The sequence below is a fragment of the Cavia porcellus genome, unplaced genomic scaffold, assembly GCF_034190915.1.
Source record: "Cavia porcellus strain 051 isolate PalLab524CR breed Dunkin Hartley unplaced genomic scaffold, mCavPor4.1 scaffold_22, whole genome shotgun sequence".
In the NCBI taxonomy this organism is placed as follows: domain Eukaryota; kingdom Metazoa; phylum Chordata; class Mammalia; order Rodentia; family Caviidae; genus Cavia; species Cavia porcellus.
In genome coordinates, this window is record NW_026947505.1 from 41,477,442 (window position 1) to 41,503,816 (window position 26,375).

Below are 26,375 nucleotides of genomic sequence, written 5' to 3' on the forward strand. Positions count from 1 at the left end.
CTGAAAACACTCACCATCTCTCTCTTCCGTGGGGCTTGAGTGACGACTCAGGGATCTAAACTGCAATTCAGCAGCTATAGATGCCAACCGGTCATTTTCAGGAACACTGGAACCCCTGTTTTAACATTTTTAACAATTGAACTGTCAGTTCAGTAAAACTCAAAATGAAAGATTCATGAGATTCTCTTGGAGCCCTGATACACAACTGGAGACAGTGCTGCCACCCAGGGACAGTGGCTAGGCATGCAGACACTTTGGACTACAATGACTAGCAGGGTGTAAATGGCATTAGTGAGCACTGGACAATGCACAGGACAATCCCGCAAGAATAGTCGCTCAAATAAACAGTGGTGCCATTTTGGAGGCCATTAGTCAGTTTTCCACTGTCATCCCTCTACACCCAGCATGGTAGCCCCATGACACGTGCTTTCAGAGTACTATACCTTATTTACATAAACAATAGAAATAAAAATAAACCCTATTTACTTAAGTATGATCGACATGCATAGAAAGCTCCACAATTTAAGCTCAGATAGGGAAAAATGCATTAGCCAAATGTGGCCAATATTTAAGGTTACCATCAAATTATATTTATGTACTTACTTATACTTAAAGTACTAAAATCATTACATAGTTCCAACAGATTCCAAATCTCTGGATAAGAAAAGGAAGGAAGTACCTAATGATTTCTCAAGCAGTAGCCAAGCAAAAGTACAAAAGAGCAGGAAGCTTAAAATACTAAAGGACAAAGTTAATTAACTGCTTTTCCAGAATCAAGTTAAATGTTCAGCCACCAGATGAACCCACAAGCAAAAATCAGAATTAAGTAAGGGGGAGTGTTAAGCTGCAATTCTAATAATCCACAATCTCAAAATATAGCATTAACTTTTAAAAAAGTTACTGGGTGCATTTTTAGCAAATAATATAATGAAGTATGGTAGCATTTATGCTCTTTTTTTTATTAAATTGAAGGCAAACTTTTTTATTAGGCTGAAGGTAATACTGTATATACTGTATTGAACAAATTTTGAAATACGCATTATTTTATATATCTCTAAACCCTCGAGCCTTGTACATAACTTGGTAGTCTAAAGAAAGGGTAACATTTTTGGGCCTCTTAGGAGGTAAAATCACTGATGTTGAAGCAAAGAAATATAAGCAATGCCAAAGGCTGTGAGATCATGGAGAAGTTACTCAATATCTATTTCCTGATTTCCTGCAGGTAAACACTGAAATTCTATGTTTTTCAGAGATTTTTGCTAGGGTAAAAGACAAGAACCCATGCTTACACAAAGTGGTGCATTTGTGGATGTTTAACATTTAGCTGTAAGGTGGGATGTGAGGGACGGGAGGTGGGTCTAGAGTTTGCAGATTTTAGTGGTGTAACAACCAGCCTGTAAAATACCTGCAAGTTAACCAGTTGAGCTCTTATGCTATCAGTTGCTGGCTCTAGCAAGTCCATAACACAAAAATGTTTTATAAACATAGAGAAGAGAATTGAAGCCAAGAATAGGTATCTCCTAGGCCAAATAAAATTGAACCAGTAAATACTATCTTGTATAGTCAAAGTCCCTCACATTGCTTTCTCCCTGAAGCGCACTGGCTGGCAAGCCCACAGCCACGATGAGGCTCCTGCTCTGGGTATGCATAGTAAACTTCAGCAGCAGTGAACTCACACAGCCCATTCCCTTGACTCACTGTGAATGTGAGCCCCTAAGCACAAGGGCTGAGTGTAGGGGCAGTCTCACAATCACCCTAGCCTAGAACAGTGATGGCAAACATCCTGCAGGTGCACAGCAGGCTGTTCGTACCACTGAAAGCTCTAAAAGGTTCAGCACCACAGCACTAGGACACCTTTGTGTGACTGTTCTTCTCTACCCACCAGTCATATATATAATGTCATATAGACTTTATTCTTTTGTAAAACAATAGATTTTGATATGGCAGACTACAATGCTACTAAAATGCACAGTCCTCAAGAACTATCCAGGTATGTACAAATGTTTGACAATTACTTAAGAAATGCTATTCATAACATGCTGGGAAATGACTTACACAAAGCCTAAGATTGAATGTGTGCAAAGGCCAATCATAGGTGTTCAGCTCTTATACTACATTTTAAACACTTTAACTCACGGTCTTTCCTTTCTGGATGACCTCCTGAAGGTGGCAGCAGAAGGCGTGGACTGGGCACCATGGTCCAGCTAATGCTTTCAACTACTTTGTGCTTACAGTTCATTTATTTCCCTTGACTATGACCACATTTATAAAAAAAAAAAAAAGTCTCAGTCTTTCCACAGGGATATGGAAGGCTATGTGAAAATAATTCACTAATAATTCACTAAACATGTGTAGGGAAACAAATCCCTAAACAAAACAAAGAGTATAAACGGAATCTGGTTCAATGTTAATTGTTGATTTTTTACAGGTGACCACTGAAGTGATCAAAAACTTCAACACTTTTTAGTTTATAGATATTTGACATTGCAAGAAATGTTTTATGAGTAAAAATAATGAAAATGTTTACAGAGATTTTAGCTGTTATAAAAGTAAGTCTAAAAACATTTTAGTCTTTTAACCTAAAGCCATAAATACCCTGTCCGTCAACTATTACACTAATATTTTTCCTATGAGCTAAACAGCACACTGAGTTGTGTCACGATTTCATCTTTTGTGAGCAAAGCACACCCAATCCAAATACTTTTATATGTCCTTTCTGGAAGATGAGACTACTGACCTACTCAAGTCCAGAGAATTAAGAGTGGCCAAAGATTGTCTCTCCACTAAGTAAATGTGAACTTGATAAAAATCCTCTGGTAAAAGGTAAATAGCATGCAAAATACTCCAACTTTCTCCTTACAAAAGGCTTTCTGCATGAGACTTAAATTTTCTGGAGCTTATCAAATGTCTCATAGTTCTCTTTAGTAATGATCTATTTTCAAGTGATATACAAACCTTGTGAACTTAGCTTTACACTTTAACATAAATACTTCTAATCCAATTTTTTAAAAATCAAGAAATCAGGTTAGAAAACTGATCCTTCTAAAACAGGAAGCACCACTTAACATTAATAGGACACCGTCTCTGGCTCTGTGTCACATCTCCTCCTACTGCACTCCAGGTTCTTTCCTCTCAGACTCTCCACAGAGCTACTACTACCAGCAGAGTGTCTGATCATTCTGGCTAATAGTGAATCTGTAAAAGTACTAACGCCAGACAAGTAAGAGTCTGCTTGTGCTGCCTGGCACAAGAGCCTGGGGGCCGGGAAACCCTAGAGAGCCCCTCAGCAACACTCACATAACGAAGGAAAGAAGCCCAGCTCTCCCCTATAACACATCCTAAAGCTGCGGTCCCGGTGGAAGGGCGGGAGGGATGGCAAGGAGGCATGACACTGGGGATGGGAGACTACCTGGTATCAGGGGCAGTGCTGATAGGTTTGGGCGGCACAGCGTCACCACCAAAAGGGCCAGGCCGACTGGTGGTGGCGGCGGCGGCAGCAGCAACAACAGCAGTAGCAGCAGCAGGGCTGCCGTGGCTCCGCATGTCCGAAGACACGCTCCGAGTGCTAAGACAAGAAGAAGAGCTTCAGCAACACTGGTGAGAACAGGGCATGGACTCACAAATGGTTTCAGTTAAAAGTAAAACATGGTAAGGACGTGAAAGTATGTAAAAAGAAAGTATGACCAAAAGAATCCCAATTTCAAAGGTTTCAAAGGTTCCAAAGGTTTTTAAAAAAGAATTATGGTCCCTACCAAGCCAACCCTTTTAAAATAACCTTTAAAATTAACTTTTACAAGTGATTTCACAGGGGAGAGAGGATGCTCACTATCTCAAGAAGCAGAAATGCCACCACATTCACGGAAATCATTGTGAATATACTTGTTTTTGAATTTACTTCAGTGTTACATTCGTAAGTTAGGAATGGAAAGGTCATTCCAACTCTCTCCATTTTAGTATTGTTTACCAAATGGTTACTTCATATATAAATCTATTTCCCTAAAGTAATTTTTCAAAGAAAGGAAAGAATTATTTCAAAGCCAGAAAGCATTTAGTAGTTTAAAGTTATGAAAAGCTGAGTTATCTCAAAATGTAGTTTTGTTTTAAATCTGCATGCCTTTTTTCTTTTGCAACTAAAGCATTGTGTTAACTCTTCAAAATAATGCAGACAAGAGTTTTTAAAGGCACATGAACAAGAGAACAGAAAACCATTTGGCTCTAGAGCAAACAGTCAGTTGTTTCAAGAGCACCAGCAAGCATATCAGAGAAGAATCCATAAGCCAAATGACAGAGGAACACCAAATACCTGAATCCCTCTGGAGTTGGAATAATTAGATGTGGGTTAGGAGGGTCACTATGGCATCGAGGTACCTTCACAGGACGGGGGCTGTTCCGATGAATGGCTGCCAGTAAAAATGGCAAAAATGCAACTTGTTAAAGTGGTCAACAGAAAACTGTCATTATATGTAATCTGAAAGTAACTTGATATTGCCAGTGATCAAAATAACCAAGTATCAAATATCCAACTATTATGAAAAATGTCTATTTTTAATAGTTAATAAAGCTTTATTACACATTCAAAGTTTTGTCCACCTAAAACATTTTTTAAAACCTGTAGTGAACTATACATAATGTATGCTAAACAAATGATTGAACCATTCTAGAGATTTTGATCTTGTAGTCATTTCAATAGGTCCTGTGTTGGGGTCAAACATGCAGGTCTATTCAATTGCTTTAAGCCAGCCCAGGTGGATAGAACACTATTTCACTGCATGTTCCCCCTCCTGCCAGAATATGTTTTCTTCTCTTCTTTTAAATATTCTAACCAAAGGGTAACACAATAAAATCTTAAATGAAATTTAAGACCAGTGATCTTACCTAATGCCAAAAACTTCACTTTCCTGGTAAGAAACTATAAATAATAATGGACAAGTGTTACATTTTGTCCAATTCTAACATGTTTTTCTCTTATTGTAACTAACTGGCTTAACCTTTGTTATGTTTTTAACTTTTTATGCTGTATTTTCTTGTCACACAATAATTTTAATTCACAAACATTTTATTGTAAATGGAAATTCTCTTTCTTTGGTTTGTTCCTTTTAATAACATTACACAAGAGACACAGAACTACTGAAATTAGAAAGACCTGAAGATGCCTTGTAAAACTTGAAAAGCGAAAATGAAGCAACTAGTATCAAAAAGTCAGGAAATCTGTGTCTCTGGTTCATCTTCTTAAGTAAACAGTAAAAAGAAAGAGAACAAAATGATTTGATGAGGATGACAACATCACTGATTCAACAAAGATACTTGGAACTAGTCAAAAATTATCCCAGGGCCAGGCATGGTGTTGCATGCCTGTAATCCGAGCACTCAAGGTGCTGAGGCAGGAGGACTGCTGTGAGCTGAAGGCCAGCCTAAACTGCATAGTGAAACTCTGTCTCAAAAAGACAAAAAAATTTTAAAAGTTTACAAAAATTTCTCATGAAAGTATAAAGACATTCTATTAAAAAAAATGAACACACTCAAATTTAATAGTCTCTATGAAACAATACATTTTAAGATATGTGTGTTTAATGTTGCAAAATGGATATTTCATTGGGGAAAAAGAAATCCAAATGACCAACAAGCAAAACAGACATTCAGATTTCACTAGACTTGAACAAAAGAGATGTTTTTCATGGCCATGACAAACAAAAGACCATAAAGAATGAATTATAGTATATCAATGATGGCCATAATGTACCCACTATAAAAAAAATTACGTAGATCTACATCTGCTGATATGGAAAATTTCTACAACTGTCAGATTAAAAGATTAATAATTCAGGCAACCCCATTTTTCTATAGTAAGTGGCAGAAAAACCACTTTATATATGCTTGTATAGTTATAGTGCATGGAGAAAGGTAGGATAGAATGTGTTTGTTATGTGGATAAACAGAAAACATGAAAGGTTATATACCAGGCTGTTATTAGTAGTGTTTAGAGCAGAAGTAAGCAACAATAACAACTCCCTTTTAAGAAAAGAATGTAAAATCAAAATCAATGATCCCTATTGTGTATGGGACACGAGAGTTCACAAAATGTTATTACCTAATTTCTTCTTCATTAGCATCCCACTTTACAGAGGAGACGCAATGATGTTCAGTGAGCAGCCCCAAGTCCCTTGCTGTCGTGCAATCTGACTCTTAAGTTCAATTCAACCACCCTATAGCAGTTGAGGCAACAAACAATAACTTCAACCTACAAAGAACACTATTAACTATCCCAAAAACAGTTTGGAGTGACAGGCATATCAAAGATCACTAAGATGTGCTTACCTATGGATTATGGGAATAAAAATATCTTCATATATTCTTTTTTTTTTTTTTTTGCTAATCATATATTCTTAGAAAATTATTTTAAGAGATAAGAAAATCAACTTATTATAATAGCCTTAAGCAAAAGCTTGGTAACAATATAACGAGATTTGCATAAATCTGTATGAACTGAGTGAATTTTAAAAGTTAAAAACACTCAGTGATTAAAATGTGTTCTAATACTAAATTTTGTGTAGGTAACAGGTATCCTTTAAGAAATATAGTTGTCGCTCAATAAATTCACTATTTATTAACTGTTTCTTGTGTTGTATTGAATTGTATAGTATTTCTTGAACTATATAGTATTTCTAAGTTTTCCTTTTCTCTCTTCTTTCTTCTGTTGGCAGTGCTAGTAACTGAACCTAGAAACTTGCACATATTTGGCATGCACACTACCATTGTGCTATATTCCCAGACTTCATCACTTTTGAGAGTTCATTACACACAAATCAAGTTTTGTTTTATTTACAGTGTATGAACAATGGCATAAGACATAATCTTTCCTTGACATTTTGTTTTTAAACCTTGAATATATACTTTAAAACTACACTAACTGTAACAGAAACCTGTAATTAAAATAATGTATATTTGCATGTGTGTTATATAACTTGATTGTCTAAAATGTAAAACCGATCAGAATACACTACATGGAGCGTGAAAATGAGTATTTGCAAAAACTGGGGAAAATAAGTCCCCTCCCGCTTTCGGAGATAAAAAGATACAGAAAAATTACTTGCCCAGCTGCATCAGGGGCCTGCTAATGTCTGTCAAACACTACCTCTGCATAAGCAAAGATTTCAAGAGAAAAAGTAGAATCATGGTGCTAACATGGGGAGGAGAAAACCCCACAGTTTAATCTTGCTGGTTAATCATGGAATATCTTATCGCATTTTAAACTTCTAGCTGGTTTTATAAGATTACCATGAAGTGTGCACATACATACCTCATTTCTGTCACTTCCATTATCATTTCTCTGCATATTTTAAAAATACCTTTTAAAAGTATAAATGGCAGCAATCAAAAGACGATTTGTTTATCCAAACCAGTATGTTCCAGGAGAAATGCTACAATAGCTGGTCTTACCAAGGTACAAACCTGTAACAGGACTGTGTGGCTTTCCTATGACATGGCCAATGCATTCATTCATCAAGGCTTGTAAACTCTAGAAATGAAAATAGGAAGAAAGAGAAAAAATGTACAATCTTAATTATTGAAGTAGCATATGTTAGGTTTTTACTGTAGTTTAAAAATATGTAATATAAACAAAACCTGTAGCATAAAATTTTGTTTTCATAAAAAAAGTACAATAGTAATCAGTCTCCCATAATAAAATGACAACCATAACAGAGGATCTTTCATAAAATCATGTCTACTACTGGGAAATTAAAAATGAAATAAATTTACCTTCTATCTTTCAGACTTCATGGAACTTACTGGAACAGTATTAACACTAATAATACTGGCATTATGACTTCAAATGATGGACATTTAAGTGACACAATTAGTCCTTAGTCATCATTAACTTGCCAAAAAGCAGCAATGAAGCTGACAGTTTATAAAACACAGAAAATTCATATTTTAGAAGTGCCAGGGTTTATAAACAACTAGACTCTGACTTAACTGAACACCATTGTTATAGAAAGAGGACTAGAGATCTCATTATGTTACTAAGCATGCTTTAACTTTTCAACATCATTACTATAATTACATAAAATATTTAACAGTTATTATTACTTATTTAAGAACATATAATTAGGGAACAAAAATGATCAACTTGTTTATTTTTTAATGAAAAAAAAAAAAAAACCTTTCAAATATTCCATACCAAGAAGTCATCTTCTGGTAGAGCTGAAATAAAGGCAGGCTCAATGGCTTGTAAAAAATCAAATCCTTGAGTTGCCCACCTGTCGCATAAAAATGGTTGAGAATTACAAAATAACCAAGAAAATGTTTGTAGTACTCTTACACTATACAATATTGAAAATACTGTAATTAGAAAATCACAGTACTTTATAGGATAAAATACCTTTTTTTTTTTGTTTTACATAAATGCCTAGTTTGAAGTGAGTTATAGGTGACCTTTTGGGGGAAAACACAGAATGGCTTTTAAAAATTTTTTATATTTAAGAACAGAAAACACAGAAGATATTAGAATATGGGTGTCCATTTATATTTTTATAAGACATATGAAATGTTCCTACTGTTAGTCCTAATTGTAGCAAACTTGTATTTCTTTAACTTGGAAATGGCATTAAAGCATCCCATGATGTTCTTCCAATATGAACTACAGAACATCCAGCTAACTTTTCAGTCCTAATACTTAACAATCGTGCTTACAATCGTGCATGTCTATAATCCAAACCTCAGAAGGCTGAGGCCAGGGGACTGCCATAGATTCAAGGCCAGCCTAAACTACATAGTGATAGCCTATATCAAAAAAACCGAAATCGCCATCATCATTGTCATCGTTCATTTCTGTGTAGTTACTAATGAACATATCACAGATATTTTATGTTTTCCTCATATAAATTCTAAAATGGCTGACTGCTAGGTAAACTTTACCCATTTGATTCCCATTTACACAAGTAACAGGCTTAATTATGAGAGGCAAATAAGAGACTAACAAGCTCACCATGGTGGTGCACACTTGTAATCCCAGCACTCAGCAGCCTGAGGCAGGAGGATCACCATAAGTTCCAGGCCAGCATGGGCTACATAAAGAGTTCAAGACCAGCTTGAACTGCATAGTGAGATGCTGTTTCAAAAAAACAGCAAAACAAAAAGAACAAAGAAAAACCCAACCAACCCAACAAACAAAACTCCACAGAGATTAGCAATCAGGAAGACTTGCCCATGGATAATGTGAACTCCCTTAACAGTAACTCGCTCAGTCTGGGTTCATTTTTTTTAAAATAAATTTCCTAAGATTGCATATTTTCACTAAAAACAAAACAAAACAAGATCCCTGATCACTACAGTATTTAGAATGTTCTCTCCTGTTACTGTCTGTTCAGAAATCCCATCTAACACAGGAACAAAATACTATCAACCACACTCAACTCACACAGGAAACAAGTTATTTGGTCATTACCTTGGTCTGGTACCTCGACCACTTTCACATTTAGTCAGCACATAATTCATCCATTTCCGGGCAAAGCTTATGTATCTATCTCCTATCTTCTGTTTAAACTCTCCCGACATCAAGCGAACAACTTCTTTATGATACTGTAAGAAGATGTCATATATATTAAAATTAAGAAAACCATAATAATACCTACACACTATAGTGTCAGTTTAAAGTGCCATTTTCTAAAAACAAAAGGCAAAATTCTATTAAAACCTATATATTCTGAATAGTACTAAAATTATAGTGTCTCAAAGTTTCATGTTTTATTCATAAGTTTAAATTACGTATGAAGTTTCATGATATTAAACATTAAAGAAAGTGTTAAATTTAGTATATAGTTATTAGCACAAAATAAAAACTGGGCAACTATAAGGTAATTTAAAAAGAAGACACTTCTGATATACAGCAGGGATGTAAGATGGCATATTTCACTAAGGTATAATTATAATATTAATTTGCCCTAAAAGATTCATAATACTTCTGGTAAGGAAGCTACAAAGCAATTACCAAGCTACACTATATTTTTTCCTCTCCTTTTATACTTACCTCAAACCCAAAATTGTAGCCTTGAATCATTGCTTCTCGGTAGTACTGCTGCAGTGTGACAGACTCAGATTCATCAACTTCAGCATCAAATTCTGATGTGAACATGTGGTCCACTCGGTCAATGGCATCACTTATTCTGTTGCATAGTTGTAGTGCATCATTCTGAAGAATCCCAAATCACAATCAATCCAAAATGAACCAAATCACATAACAGTTACTGCATTTTAAAGGAACGTTTCATTCATCATCACAGATATTTATCACTACAATATATTCCAGCCACATTTGTTCTAATTATCAAAAGGAATGAAATATAAAGGAAATATTTTTATTTGCACTTTTAGGCATTCTTTAATATCTACAGAACACAAAATGGGAAAAAGTCCATTTTAAATGGTAATGCCTAATTACAATTTGGTCTTTGCTATTTTTAATTTTGATTAATTATGTTTGTTTGTTTGTTCCAGACAAGGTCTTGTTATTTAGTTCAGGTTAGCCTTGAACTCATTATGTAGCCCAGGTGATCCTCCTGCCTCAGTCCCTCCAGCACTGGGATTACAGGCAAGTACCACCACACCTGGTCTTTGAATAGATGTTCTATCTTCAGTATTTTGTGTGTCAACCACCAGAGGTAGTACTGGCAATGTCTGAATCTAGTTTTGTTTATAAAAATTGGGAGAAGGCAGAATCCACTGGCATCCAGAGGCTAGCGGGCAGAGATACTGCTAAACATCTTACAGTGCACAAGATAGACGCCCCACCAGCAAAAAATTACTGGTTTCAAATGTCAATAGTGCAAAGTTTAAGAAACCTGGCCCTAATGCAAGCTTTTCATGTCTCTCTAAGCCATATTAAAACAGCTCCAAATTCCTCTCCCTTCCCAGCTGTCCTTAAACACTTCTGTGTATGCATGGTATGCATCAGGCAATCACCCCCACATAGTGTTACAAAATAGTCTTCCAAAATCTTCAATAACTCCCTGAGTCCTACCAAAAAAAAAAAAAAAAAAAAAAAAAAAAAGAAAGAAAGAAAAGAAAAAGAAGAAAAGAAAAAACAAAAAACGTCCAAAACAAAACAAAACAAAACAAAAAAAAAAACAAGCAAATCTAGTATCTCTCAAAAAATAAACTTTGGACCTCCTTATTTCACCAGTCTACTACTTTCCTATTTGAGAATGAAGATCCAGCCAAATCAGACCATGTGACATCCAGGCAGTGGACCCATAACCTTGACCCAATGACATCAATGCTCAAATGTTTCTTTTGTTAGTTCCTTCCCAGAATGCATCCTCCCAAGCTGAATTCCCAGATGCTATAAGGAAGTACTAAGTTCTTTCTCTTCTGTACGTAAGTGTGACAAGTTAGGTCCTTAGAGCTATAAATTTCCTAAGTTCAAAAATAATCAACTCATAAAATCTTACACTCTCCAGAATTCACTGGCTCAAAGCAAGACAAAAGCACCCTGCTCTGATAAGACAGTGGGATTGCAAGTTATGAGAGATTTACAGAGAAGTAAGACACATCAGACTGACAGAACTAAAGCCATTTGAGGGACTGCTTCTTCAAGAAGGTGACTGAGAAGACATAACTGATGGCTCATGGAAAACTGTAGATGAACCAGGACTACTAAACATGGTACAAAAGAGAAAGCGGTGAAAACAGAAACAAAGGGAAAAGAATGGACGGCTCTGACTGGTCACAGACTTCGAAAATCTTTATGTTTGTATTTATCTACAACTGTTTTCTCTATCACAGTGAATTCTGCTGAGTTATCTATAAAATAAAGGAATAAATAAACATCACTGCTACGGGAAAAACTGGAAATTGCTAAAGGAGAAAACTAATATGATATGAAAAGACCTAAATGCCAATCTCAGCTTTGCTACTAACCAGCTATGTTATCATTAACATCAAAGAATTACTCAATTTTCTATCCTTTCAACTCTAAAGTTTCACAGTTCCAAGAAAGATTCAGAACTTTCTTTCCTATCTAAACATGGAAAAAATGTATTTAAGGATACAACTTAACAATTTAAGTTCAAATGACATCATATCACACTCTTCATTTCCTCCACAGCACGGTACCCCAAGCAAAGACCTCCGCCACAAGGCAGGATACAATGAAGTACCTTGAGCTGCTGCAAAGCTGTGGCAATGACTGGCTGACTGGATGTCTGCTCTTGTCGGAGCGTCATAAGTCCCTCAATGGACTGCTGGAAGGCTTTTCTCTGAATTGTGAGATGAGCAGATTGCATCACGACTAGTAAAAGATTGTCCACCTGCGAAGAAAACCAAACATAGGGCATAAAAGCAAATCGCTGACTGTTTTCCCACTCTAGTTCCACACCCAAAACAAACTGTCCAGAAACAATGCCAACGTCCGGGCTACCAGACGAACCATCTCACCAGTCTTCTGCAAGCAAAGGTGCACCTAGAGAGCAACACACTGCAATGGGTACTGACACCGAGGCCCTCAGTATAGTGGAGAAGCTTGTGCAACTGTGGACATGACAGCTTTCAAACAGTCTAGACCTCCAAAGGGACTAGAGCTGCTGGTACAGTGTGTACGTGTGTTCACACACGTGTGAAGACAGAAAAGATAAGAATAAGAGTGGGATCAGATGAAGGGTCTCATTAAGAGACCAAGACCATATAATTTTTATTCTTGTAAGAGATATACTCACCGCACTAATTTAAGCAGAGCTATGTATAATAACGATCATTGACAAAGTACCAAAACAATCAAAAAATATAACTGGAGCAGGGCATGGACATTTCAAGTACAGAAACTAAAGGTAAGAAACTGTAATAGTTCTGGAAAGGAATGATGATATCTGACTATGGCAGCGGCTGCGGGGCAGGGATAGGATCAATTACTGCACACAGTGCCGGCTTGCCAAGCTAGTGATTAACTGGGAGGGTGGGAGGCTAAATTTATATTAACTGTCACATTTCTGGCTTAACAAGCACACCATCCATTCAGGGAAGGCAGGAGAAAGAACAGACCTGTAGCTGGTGGGGGACAGAGGCTGCATGTGAGATGAGCGTAAATATTAACCACTCCTAAGCCTGACAGATATAACATATGAAGTCTCCTTATAGTCTTAGCAAGTTACATAAACTAATCAGGATCCTTGTTAGGTGGGCAGATGTCAGTCTTTACTATAAAAATGAAAACTGCACACATTACTAAGCCAGAGTACTTAGGGGATTTCTGGAACTACAAATTATGTAAGTAAGATCATTCCTTGTGATAATTTTATTAAGTTAATTTCTTTTAGATCTCAGGTCTCTAGATGTAACTATATGACTATACCAAGTAAAGGTATAAATAAAATATATGACTTACTTCAAATGTTTCAGTGTAATTTAACATATTGTACTTAATAGAACTAGGAATATTTTAATATAAATTAATGCTGAAAATTACATGGCAATTCACAGTGGCATGCCGTGGGAAAGGACACACTTGAGATTAGAAAGGCAGTTAAACCAATCATTCGTGAGCAGCTAACAATTCATTTTCCCTAAAAGTACAATATTTTAAGAAAATAATACAGCTGGAAGAGACACAAAGTAGGACCGACCTGCATATTTTTCAGGGTATCAACAGTCTCCACCTGGGGCATTACTTTCACAGTCTGTGCCTCCCATGTGCCCCAGCCATCATCTGAGTCACGTGCTCGATCCCCATGCTTCGTTAGAAGCAGAAAAACATCTATGAGCAGATCATCTGGGTCTTTGGAACAGTCTTTTCCTGCAGCGGCATTGAGTAACTGCAGAATGATACCCTTCTCCTCAGCAAGGGTGTCTGGGACAAACACTTGCAAGTTTTCTAAGCCAGGAATCTGAACCTGTAAAGAAAAAATCCCATCTCACATTAAGGAACACTGTACATACAGAATGTGTTATTAAAAAGCAAACTAGAAAAAGACAAGCAAGTTTATGGTAGAGGATTATGGAAAAATGTTGATCTAAGCAGCAAGAGGACTTCAAGGAGCTTGATTTAGTGTGATTGAAGGAGAGCACAGCTTGGGAATAGACTGTGGGAGGTCACTCCAGGTTTCTCCAGTGACAAGAACACCTCTGCACTGTTTTACTTTCAATAACAGAGAAAATACTCCTGGAAGTGGGGAGGGGGGGGTCACAGAAAACCTCCCAGGGATCATTTTAATGACGGTCACCAATATGATGATCTAAAGGCCGCACATACTACCCTACTTGACACATTCTTTGGTTGGCATGCAATTTTCAGTGACATCATACATATATGTATGATTCAGAACTGCTAAAAACGGTTATAATTTAAAGGGAAATAAAGATGGTGCCATATAAACTTTTAATTGCTTTTGGAACTATAAGGGAAAAAAACAAAGTGATTCAGATCAACATTACACTCCTATAAATTATTTTAAAAACATACAAATATATAAAACTAAATATACTAAATGAGTAATTAACTACATTCTTAAGTTAATGAATCAAGTATGGAACAGTTTCTTTTCCTAATTATTGCACTGTGAAAGTATGGGGTAATCCTGTAACTGGGGTTAATGTATGGGGGGAAAAAGCCTGAAACATTTATTAACGGGACCCTTATGGAAGAGTGTGCTTACTTTAGAACAGAGCAGGGTGTTTACCTTAACATACTGTTTTGCTTTCAGAACATCCAGCAGGTCTCTAACTGGAGCTGAGAAGGTAAATTCTGCTGCAATTTCCAGGTCCTAAGGTCACAGTTACAAAGAAATTTCTTTAGGAAAAGAAAGACAAAAGAAAAACCAGGAAAAAGATAATAGCCTGACAGATACATAAACTTACTTTTCTCAACATTTTGGCAAATCCAAGTGCCTTTGAGGCTCTTTCCCTGGCTTCATGGAACAGCTCCTTGAGTGCTCGGCTGATCTCTATGACGGATCTCCTACCAGGAGATGGAAGCTCAGTCAGAAGGCACCAAACACAAAGAAAAGCAAATTCCAAAGCACTGTAGCAAAGACTATGGTGTTTTCAATGGGTTCGAGCAATTATTGAGAATGTATTAAAAATATTCAGAACTTGCTCCTCAGTTTTGTTTTGCTTTTTTGTGGGGGTGGGGGAAGGTTGTGGGGTGAGAAAATCAAAGCCAAGGCCTTACATATGGTAGACAAACACTCTACCACTAAGCCATATCCCCAGACTGCTCTTCACAGTAGATACATAAGTAGGGTACATTTAATAATTTTCAAGTAATGGTAATTTATAGACTCTATAAATATTTCATTGAAAAGTTTTTGATTTTATGATACATTATTGATACTCAGCTCATAATCTAATACACACACAGTGCAGTCTGATAAGTGCTAAACAATCAGCTTCCTCAAACATCGTCTCATAGTATGTGTGTCAATTTGTGTGGTATACGCCTCCCATCACAGCTGATCTCAACACAGCAGCTAAGACATCATGGAGAAGTTTGGAAGATGTGCATAGTACCCAGGATAAGCCAGCTTTCTCACTCCACTATACATAAAGTGCCTTTTAGATTCATCCCTATAAACAATTAGAGCATCATAAGGGTTATTCTCTAGTTCAGCATCTTAATTCTCGAATTATATTTATTTTGAAACTACAATGTTAGACTTTAAAACTATAAAAAAAAGCTGTGAACTGATTCACCCCATCTCTCTCAACTATTTGGTATTTTCTCAGATGAGAATCTATGTGGGAATTTCTTTCTTTAACCCAGACATAAGGACATCTCAAGTGTTCTGAATCCCAAACTTTGGATAGTATTTTTCATCAAATTTTGTTTCAGTAGTAACAGAAAACATTTTAGCTCTGGAGAAATCAGCTGCATCTAAGCATTTATGAAGGCCGAATCATATGAAATTACTGATACACAGCCACGACACAGCACTAGGTATACGCTGGTATCTATGGTATCCCACAAAAAAAGTAGCAATTTCAATTATTTAACCTAAATAGACTCTGTATAAAATTATAGAAATTAACAGATGAGTAAGCCATGGTTTTATATACTGAAACAAAAGGAATAAAGCATAATAATACAATAAAAATGTATCAAATGTTATTAAGAAGTATCAATGTACTGCTATAGAAGTTTTAAGAACAAAAACGTAACTTAATTACAGATGTTCCAGAAAATATGGATGGAGATAATTCTACTCATTTTGAGTCAACTTTATCCCTTTCTGTAAAAGTACTGTTTTTATTTTGCTAAATTCTAAGTTCACTTTCAGAGAAAATACATAAAATCATAACTAGATGGATAGTTATAGATATAGATCACATGAAAAGATGAGACAGTAATAAATAAGGCCCTGTTACAGTTATAGTGCCCAAATTCCTCCACTCTAATACAACTGGGTTTGAAAAAGGATGACTCTAGCTAGGCTCATTACTAAAAATAAAACTACATGTAATAAGAAATATAATAGGAAAGAAAGTGCAACTCCAACCGTATTTCATCAGAGGCACTGGTATCGTCAGCACTGGTCCAAAATTCAGCACAGCTCTCTTGTAAGCCAAATTCTAGAAAGCTTCCTGTAGATTTTAGCAGCATTCCTGCAATGTCACTAAGGAAACAAAAATAACAAAAATAAAATAGAAAAGAAAAATTGTACCAAAACTGAACATTTCAGCTTTTGCTACAATAGTTTAAAAGTTAGAATTTTCTTTTAATATAAAAATTAGGCTTAACATAAAAAAGTAGAAATCTATAACAGGTATATATCTTTGTTCTATTATTAACAGTATTTTATTGACCATAAAATCTTAAAACTTGAAAAGGCTATATGATAATTACACAAATATTACTTCCATCTTAAAAAAATATTCAAAATGGTATAGTAAAATATCTCAAATAATAGGAAAACAAAGCAAATTTTTTTCAATTTTAAAAAATTTCCGGCTGGGCACAGTAGCACATGCTTGTAATTCTAGCACTGGGGAGGCTGAGGCAGGAGGATCACCATGAGTTTGAGGCCAGCCTGGGCTACATAATGAGACCTTTTCTCAATAAATAAATAAATAAATAAATTTTAAAAAGAAAAAAGTTCCTTCAAAATTAGCTTTCTAGAGTCAATAAACACAAAATAATATAAAAGAAAAAGGGAAACTAAGTGAGCCTTGCAGAAATTCAACAACAGTATATTAACCTGGTCAGGTTCAAGGAAAGGCACTTACAACCTAGTAAACAAAACAGCAGTGCTAGATCTCCAGTCAGAGGAGAACGACCATACCCAACTAAAGGCAAAAGGTTTCCTGCCAGAAAGCCCTAGAGCAGCCCTTGTAGGCAAAAGCAGACTGTAAACAACAGAATAGTGGAAAGAAAGAACCTGTCAGGAAAAAAATAGAGAACAATACATATAATCGAGGAACAATACATATAATGTGTCACGCAAGGGCATGTTTGTTAGAAGTGAAACTGTCTAATCTGAAAAGATAAGGTGTTCACTGGGTGGCTAAGATCAGAAAAACAAACTGGGGCCATGCTGTGGGGACCTTGGGTGTCACACTAATTAGTTTGAACAAATTTGGGAGTCAAAGTGAGTGAGATTTAAAATACTATAAGTAGGAAAGGGATGTGATTAGAAACATGCTTTTAAGAAGAGTATCATTTAAAAAAAGAAGAATATGATATAAGGATATCCAGGGTGGATGTATTCACTGTGCTACATACATCCAGTATACTGGAAGTGGTAGTGAACAAAACAGAGAAAAGTCCTTCAGTGGGTGGAGATAAAGAAGAAATAAAATTTTTAAAACTACTTCGGATAATCAGTGCTCTGGAAGGTGAAAAGCTAAAGTGTGGGTGGGTAGGAAATTCAATTTTAAATATGGTGAGAATACAACATTTAGACAAAGACCTGATGGAAGTGGGGAAATGAGTCATGAAAATAACTGTGTCCAGCTGAGGAATTAGCAAACGCACAGGGCCCACGGCAGAAGCACTCCTAGATTGTAGAACAGAAGGACAGAAAAGCACTGTCCAACAGGCACAGCAGATCTGAGCAGGAAATGAAGAAAAGACTTAATGAGAGGTCACACTGTGTCCAGCCTCAACAGCCACCGCTTAGACACTGTCACTAATAGGCTCATGGAAGACTCAGAAAAGAGGGCTGAAAGTCCCATTTAATAACTCTGGCTCTTGAACTGAGAATAAACTACAGGAAATTACGGATCATAGAAGCAGGACTGTTTATATCCAAAATACTAAAGCTTGACTCATCTCTCACCATGAATTAGACTAAAAATCAAAATGGATCAAACATCTATTTAAACATTAAAACAGAAACAATCTACTGGAAGACAAAATAGGTAAAACATTTGAAGTTGAAGGAATAGGCAAGGACTTTCTGAACAGAACTCCAATTATATAAGAAATACAGTAACGGCAAGAGTCTCTAATGAGATTATATCAAACTAACGAGCTCCTGCACAGCAAAGGAAACAATCAATGAAGAGAAAATCTACAAAAGGGGAAAAAAATTTGCAAGCAATTCCTCGGAGGAATATCTAGAATACAAAAACTCAAAAGAAAAATTTATCACCCAAAATAAGAGACCTGATCAAGAAATGGACAAGCAAATACTTATCAGAAGTAGTTCAAATGGCCAATAAACATATGAAAATGTTCGATTTCTCTGGCCATTAGAGAAATGCAAATTAAAACAACTCAGATTTCACTTTATTGCAGAAAGAATGACAATCATCAAGAAATTCAATAACAAATGCTGGTGAGGCTGTACTGAAAGGGAAATCTATTACATTGTGTAAACTAGCACGACCATTATGGAAATCAATAAGGAGATTTCTCAAAAATCTAAAAATAAAAATTCCAAATTACAGCAGTACAGTATTACAGCAGTATATTCATATCAATGTTTATAGAAGCATACTTTATAATAGCTAAATTCTGGAAGCAGTTTATATGTCCATCAAGAGATGAATGGATAAAGAAAAGGTACTATTTATAAATAATGGAATACTAAGCTATAAAGAAAGATAAATGTAGACAATTGTAGGAAAAGTGGATACACCTGGAAAATATAATGCTAAGTGAAATAAATCAGACACCCAAGCTTAAATATAGTGTGACAGCTCTTGTATGAGTAAGGCAAAGTACAAATAAAGAACAAAATAAAGGATAGAAAGAAACAGGGACATAGACCTTTTGTAAACAGGAGGCCCTGTCTCAAAACTCCAAAGTAAATACCTAAATAGGGAGAGTGATGCTGAAAATGGGAACGAAGCTGACTAGGAAAGGAAGGTGAGTCAGACTGGGGATGACAGCCTGAAGATCTGGGAGTCAAGAAACAAGAGCAAGTTCGCTGCTCACTCAAAACAAAGACAGGATGGATGAAAAGAAAAACAGATACAAGACACCCAGACACCAGGCAGACAGAGTGGGACAGGGAGAGCTGCTCGAGTCCAAAGAGTATCTAACATGGAAGCCAGAGTCCCAGACACAGCAAGGGGAAGGAAAGAGCATGTGAGCTGGGTACGGGGGCACTTAGAAAAACAGGACAGGAATGCTACTTGATTTTTGAGTGTTAATTTTGTATCCAGCTATACTACTGAATTTGGTTATTAAATTAGTAAGTCTTTTGGTAGAGTTTCTGGCATCTTCTAATTAGAATGTCATGTTATGCGTAAATAATGGTAATTTAACTTCTTCTTTTCCTAATTCTATTCTTTCTGTTTCTTTGTCTTATCTAATTGCTCCGGTCATGTTTCCAGAACTATACTGAACAGGAGTGGTGTTAGTGGACCTTCTTGTCTTGTTCCTGATTTTAGAGTGAAAGCTTTCAATTTTTGAACATTTAGTATGATGCCAGCTGCAAAAATGTATATCTGAGATGAATACATGGTTCTAAGATAAAGAAATACAAATGCAAATAAATATATGAAAAAATGCTCAACATCACTGGTTATTAGACAGATGCAAATTAAAACAACACTGAGATTCCTCTTCACTCTAGAAAGAATAGCTATCGTTAAGAAGTTATTCTAAAACAAATGCTGGAGGGGATGTGGGGAAAAAGGAACTCTTCTCCACTTTTGGTAGGAGCATGGAATCATGCAATCACTATAGAAATCAGTATGGAGATTCCTCAAAAAATTAGGATTACAGGTTTCATTTGACCCAGCTATTCTCCTTCCGGGTATCTTCCCAAAAGAATTAAAAACATCATACCACAGATAAATACACATACCCATGCACAGTTCATAATAGCTAAACCTTGGAAATAATCCAAATGCTCATCAACTGAGGAATGAATAAAGAAGATGTGGGTTTTTATATATAATTAAATACTACTCTGCCATAAAGAAGGGTAAATTTGAGGCATTTCTAGGTAAATGGATGCAACTTAATACCACAGTCTAAGTGAAATAAACTGGACTCACTTTTGTAAACATCACTGTCTCCCTGGTGTGAGAAACTGAAAGAATAAATATGTACCAAAATATAACAAAAGATACTGGGAAATCAGAAGAAATTGTTCAAAAGGAAAGAACTAGGGTGAGAAAGGAGGGAAAGGAGGGAAGGGACAAGAAAAAAAGTGATTTGAGAAAAGGATAAAATGGAAACAATGCTTTGTAAATAGGTAGAGGAGGAGGGGTTTGAAGGGAAGACGGGATTGTGGGGAAAAAAAGGAATCAAAATATATCAAATATAGGTACAAATTCCCTATAATGAGTATGATCACTTTGTTTATCTAAAAATTTACCAATAAACTTTAAAAAAAAGAGAGAGAGAAACAGACACAAAAGAAATACAGCAGTGGAGGACACAAGTGGGAGACTTTAGCACCTATGAACAGCAGCAGGGCCCAGTGCTCTCCCCAAGTCACAGCGGTCACCAGAAGAGCCCTCTGAACTGGCCCTGAGCGCAACAGCCTGGGCCTGACTCAAGAAAGACACTCATTTTCTAGAAAACAGTCTGTCTAGTGACTGCACACCCTCCATAAGAGCACCTCAGTTTCCATTCCTAGCCTTTTCCTGTATGGAAACCAGTTCATAAAGAGAGGCTGTGACTGGATGATACTCTCCAAACACTCATTGAAAATTATACTTAGGCTCACAATGTCACCACCAAGACTGAAACACACAGGTCTATTCTACACTCACAGATTTCAATTCTCCTTTTTTTATTAAAAATAACAACAACAAAACAAAATCAAAAAGGTTTACTCTTAAGCTCAAGGCTGACATTTCGGGTGGATAATTCTCTGCTGTGCACTGCAGGATGTGCAGCAGCAGCCCTGGTCCCTGCCCACTAGGTACCAGCAGCATCTCTCCATGGTAACAATATCTGCAGATATTGCCCAATGCCTCTGAGGGGGGCCAAATCAGCCCAGGTTGAGAACCACTGCTCAAACCTTGGAAGAGGGGCACCTCACAGTCACAAGTGACTCTAATTTTCATGTGAATGAACATCCAAATGTGCAAAACAGGATCAATGGGCAAACCAGGAAGACAGTGAGAAAAGAAGGAAGCCATGTACCAAAGCATAAGATTTTTTACCAGAAAAGCTTTCCAGCCTGTGCCTCTCCTCCTCGAATATAATGAGTTATTTCTTTGGTGAAATTCCACTCCTCTTCTAACAGATTTTTTAAACTATGGGATGCTTGAGGTAATTGCTGTAGCATTTGGATCCAGCTTCGCATGTAATCAAAATATACCTTAAAATACAAAAGCAAATATTTGAGAGTCGAATTCATTAACTCATCACTTTATCTCTTAACAAAAGCTATAAATTTGAAGGGCAAAACCATGAAAGCATGCAATACAGAGAAGTTAAGATTGTTCACCACCATCAGCAAGGATTAAACACCCTGCAAACTTATTTAGCAATTTAGTATTCACAACTCTTCAAATTTTATGCAAATAAAACATTCACAATGTACAGAAAAACAGAATAATGTAATAAAAAGTTTTAGAAATGTTCATTATGAACACATTGTAAATGGTTCTTTAAAAAGTTAGTATTTTGCCTACTTATTTGGGCTGGAAAGAATTATGAATTGCAGGGAGGAACTGGTACACTTTGCACCATCCCTTCCTGACATTCAGATTTTTGTGATGTAAGTGTTTCAAGGCTATCACATAAAAATCATGATCTATAATCACACTATCCAGTTGTTTGGGGAGGGGGGTCCAATGCTCACCCCAAATCCTACAGGGACAGTTTTCTCACATCTAAATTCTCATCTTATCTGTTGGCTAGGAGGTTTTACTAGCAGTTTGTCCCAAGACGGACTCACTGAGGCTGTAACAAAATGTCCTCATCTATGGATTTTCTGACCTAAAGAGTAACTGACTGGGTAAAAAATATTTGTATCACACAATCTCTCCCTCAGAACTGTGCAGACAGAACTTTACTACCTTCTAAAACAAAGTGTGATGTTACTATAGAGACGGAATTTTCTTCTTTGCTTTTTTTCCACTGGGTTTCAAGAGAAGAATGTGTACAAAATGTGATCTGATTGCCTATCTAAAAGCAACTCTGCCCTTCTTTCTTAACAGAAATATAGATTTTAGTGGGATTCTTTTCAGTCCTCAAACATGTTACTGTCCTGATCCTCCTAGCACACTAGAGAACACAATTTAAACCACTGAAAATTGTCAGTTTCTTTAGCTATAAAAGTATTCATTCTGATTCATACACACCAAAAAACTGCAAGGCCAAAAGGAAACTCTACACTTTCCTAAGACAGATTAGCTATGAATGCAGGTAATTCTCTCACTCTAGGCCTTTCACCAGACAGACACACTAAGAGCGTGGAAACCACATTTGGGGACAATGTATGTTCTTTGCTTCTTATCTCTCACCTCCCCTTTTTCCCACTAAAGGACAAAAGACACTGGGTATGCCTTTGTAAGTTATTCTGCAAAGAACTTGCTTTTGTTTTATTTTGGTTGTATTGGGGATTGAACCCAAGGCCTGCACACTAAGCTATATCCACAGTCCCTTTTTAATTTTTTTTTATTTTGAGATAGGCACTTGCTAAGTCACCCAGGCTGAGTTTGCAACTTTGAACTCTTATGCCTCAGCTTTCCAGAGTGCTGAGATACAAGTGTGCTATTATCCATAATTATCCACAGAAGGAGAAAAAATTTGTATGGTGTTGCATTTTACCATATCTTTTCAATAATAAAGACTTTTCTGGAAAAGTGTTTTAAAATGCAGTCATTTTATGTATTGTTTTTTATGTAATAAAATTATTTCTCAGGACATGCCAGATAGTGCAACTTCCATTCCTCACCACTTTCTTCCTTTACTATTCCATATTATGTGGTCATCTACATATTTACCCTAATGAATCTAACATGCACATATTATATATTAATATTCTACTACAGAATATGGAAGATGAAAGAATTTCAGGTAGTAGCCCCTTATTCAAGGAGCTTTTGGTCTAACTAGAGAACCCTGAGATAAGTCTCTGTTTGAATGTTATAGGTACAATACAGTTCTAACTGCAACTGCTAGCACTGTTCAAAGAAGAAGGTAGGGATAAATGTAGGCTTAAAAGTTGAAACTGTTAGATAAGCTTACATGAAAGTAAGCCCTCAGTGGGCAGATAAGGATGAAGAGGGTCATTTCTAGCAGGAAAGAACACAAATACTAGCCCAGAGGTTAAAATCACAGCACAACACACATGAGAGGACATGGGCTCATTGGAAGAAATAAAAACAAGACTATTACTCTCGCCACATCAAACAATTTAGAAACCCTCAAATGTGCCGGGTTTTTCCAGGAGCCTTTGGCTCACCTCTGAGATAGGGCTTCCTCATAGTGAGAACCCTCTGAAAGTCCCTAAGCTAGGGGAAGGGTCCCATCTCAGCCTGCTTTTTTCTAGCCATGGGTGGACATGTGGAGTTTCACGAAAGCATCTTCCACAGCCAATCCTAACCAAACCATTTCTTGTTCTTCTTTGCTATTTCCAGAGCTATGCAAGTCCTTGGCCTCTTTCCTGGAAATTAAAAACTGGCTATTGACAGTTAAATAAAACAGTCATATTCTGATTCTCTTTCTGGGCCTTAATCAACTGTCCTAAATTAAATAATAAATTCAAGACTTGTCAAAAATGCTAACTCAAAAACCACTCAAGAATTTGTTTAAAAGGCAGACTTAGAAAAAAAAAAACAAATGGACCCTACCACCAGATAGACAGACTCAAGTCAAACGCTGCCACACTCACACAGGTATACACACACAAGAAATGTCTCTCTCCCTTACCATCAACATCTTATGCAGATCCTCTTCGAACGCATCGATGTTGCAGTCAGTCTTCTCCAAGTCCTCTAGAACCTCCTGCAGCATAAACTGATAGTACTGCTTCATCAAAAGGCCACCCTTCAGGACTTCTTTACACTCTCTCACCAGCTACAAAACACGAGGCACAAGCTCTGTTGTTCACGTGCCCTGTCCAGATGTGCTGTCAGTTCTCACATATCCCCACTTACATTCCCTAAATAACCCAGAAGGAAGCACTTCGCCTCTGAAAAAAAATCAGTTTATTTTACAGAAATATCTGTGGTCTCAACTGAGCAAAAACAGAGGAATGAAAATAAAGAAAGTTTGTATTACAGCACAGACATACACTGAGATAAAACTCCATAGACAGCTGATACTGTGCTAAAGATACAGTCCCCTACACGTAAGTTTATATTAAAAATAAACTCCACGGAATAAGATCAATTTTTCTACTAACTTACACTGTAAAACAACAGATACAAGAGAAAAATCTCCTAGTGAAACTGGTAAATTTTACTCATAACATAATAAAATTCAAATGTATTAACATACCAGAGTATGGTAGCCTTTGAGATAATTTAGCATAGTCTACTTACTATGACCAGTGACTTCTACCATCAAAAAAGTCAATTGCAAAAGCAAGCAAACCAATCCTAAATTTATCTAATGAACACAGATGGAAGTTAACAGAAATTAAATAACCTGATAAACTTCTACTTCTGAAGAATCTGTTTTATGAGGAAGGGTTAATTATTTTACCAGAAGTTTCCAGATCACTGTAGCAATACAGAAGACAGACGTAAAAGTCTTGCCAAAGTAGACAGTAAGACAGTGACCAGCACAAGATGGAGAGAAGCACGTGAATACTGAGCTCTGGCTGGTGCCAGATGGAGGGGCCCACTTCGAACTCACCTCCACTCCACATTCTATGCTGCACCTACCTAAACAAATAAGCACAAATCTCGATCTGTACTTGTTGTGTGACCTGATTGACCTGTCTTCTCTCAATCTGTACTGCTCAGTCTTTTTTTTTTTTTAATTTTATTTAAGGAGAAAAAAGAAAAAAAAAAAAAACAGAAAAAGGGTACAAGTTATATAGAATTTCAGAAAAAATAAACAGTAGGAAATCACTAGTTAATTACATATTGTCATCTTAGAAATAGTTGTTCAAGTTACAAAATTAAAGCATATAGAGGGGACTTTCAAACAGTGAGACTGCAAACATTTTGTTCAATGATCCAACAAAACTCAGTAATATGGTTATCTATCTTATACACTTAAATATATATGCAGTTATATCTTTTAGAGAATTTTCTTTTCCTTTCTTTTGTACAATGACAATTACACATTTTGGGTTTTATTGCTCCCACAGTTCTTATTACTTTTTTTTTGAAGAAAGTAAAACCAAATGTGACATACCAGGACAGAGTCATTCAAATCAAAAGTGTACTGCTCAGTCTTATCATTCCAGAGTCCATGTAGCATCTACCCTTTCATCACTAGGACAGTAGTAGCCAACCTATGGCACTCATGCCACAGTTAGCTGCCTGTCATCACTGATACCTGTGAAAGGTTTGCCATCACTGCATTAGAAGATGGATATGACAGTCTTCAAAAAAGACATCACTCTTTTTGTAATCAAGACCTCAAAAATTTTACTTTATATAATGAATGTGGAGAAGTTAAAACCACAAAGCATAAATTGATACTTTTTAGTATTCACTCTACTCAATAAAACTGCTCTCAGCCATTCTTCTACATGCTTTTGAATACAATGTAAGAAAAATCTCACCTAATACTAACTAGGAAATCAATCATCTTTACTGTTTAAATAATTGCTTAAGCAAGCAAAAACTCCAAACTCTAAAAAAGACATTACTCTATATAACTTAAATACAACACCACCAAAAAAAGATCACTCTACAGAACAAATTTTGTGGTTGGGTGTGGTGGTACACGCCTGTGATCCCAGCATTCAAGAGCTTTCAGCAGGAGGACTGCTGCGAGCTTGAGTCAGCATGGGCTACAAAGCATATCCGGGGCCAGCCTGAACTGCAGAGTGAAATCCTGTCTCAAAAAGACAGAA

The 26,375-nt window shown here is 36.4% G+C and overlaps 1 protein-coding gene across 5 annotated transcripts in view; it reads right to left on the minus strand.

Annotated features, from left to right (window-relative positions):
- Map3k4 (mitogen-activated protein kinase kinase kinase 4) overlaps nt 1-26,375 on the minus strand; it is a 157,151-nt gene that overhangs the window by 14,852 nt on the left and 115,924 nt on the right. For 2 of the 5 annotated variants that reach the window (XM_063233094.1, XM_063233097.1), the window contains 14 exons: nt 24,272-24,418; nt 21,553-21,710; nt 16,482-16,598; nt 14,845-14,944; nt 14,667-14,750; nt 13,614-13,880; nt 12,156-12,305; nt 10,028-10,189; nt 9,446-9,579; nt 8,180-8,258; nt 7,438-7,516; nt 4,304-4,400; nt 3,410-3,565; nt 15-115 (listed from right to left, as the gene is read on the minus strand). In XM_063233094.1, the coding sequence (XP_063089164.1) occupies nt 15-115; nt 3,410-3,565; nt 4,304-4,400; nt 7,438-7,516; nt 8,180-8,258; nt 9,446-9,579; nt 10,028-10,189; nt 12,156-12,305; nt 13,614-13,880; nt 14,667-14,750; nt 14,845-14,944; nt 16,482-16,598; nt 21,553-21,710; nt 24,272-24,418 (1,831 nt within the window). The remainder of the gene's footprint in view (nt 1-14; nt 116-3,409; nt 3,566-4,303; nt 4,401-7,437; nt 7,517-8,179; nt 8,259-9,445; nt 9,580-10,027; nt 10,190-12,155; nt 12,306-13,613; nt 13,881-14,666; nt 14,751-14,844; nt 14,945-16,481; nt 16,599-21,552; nt 21,711-24,271; nt 24,419-26,375) is intronic. The other 3 variants (XM_003466360.5, XM_063233096.1, XM_063233095.1) reach the window with 3 other exon arrangements.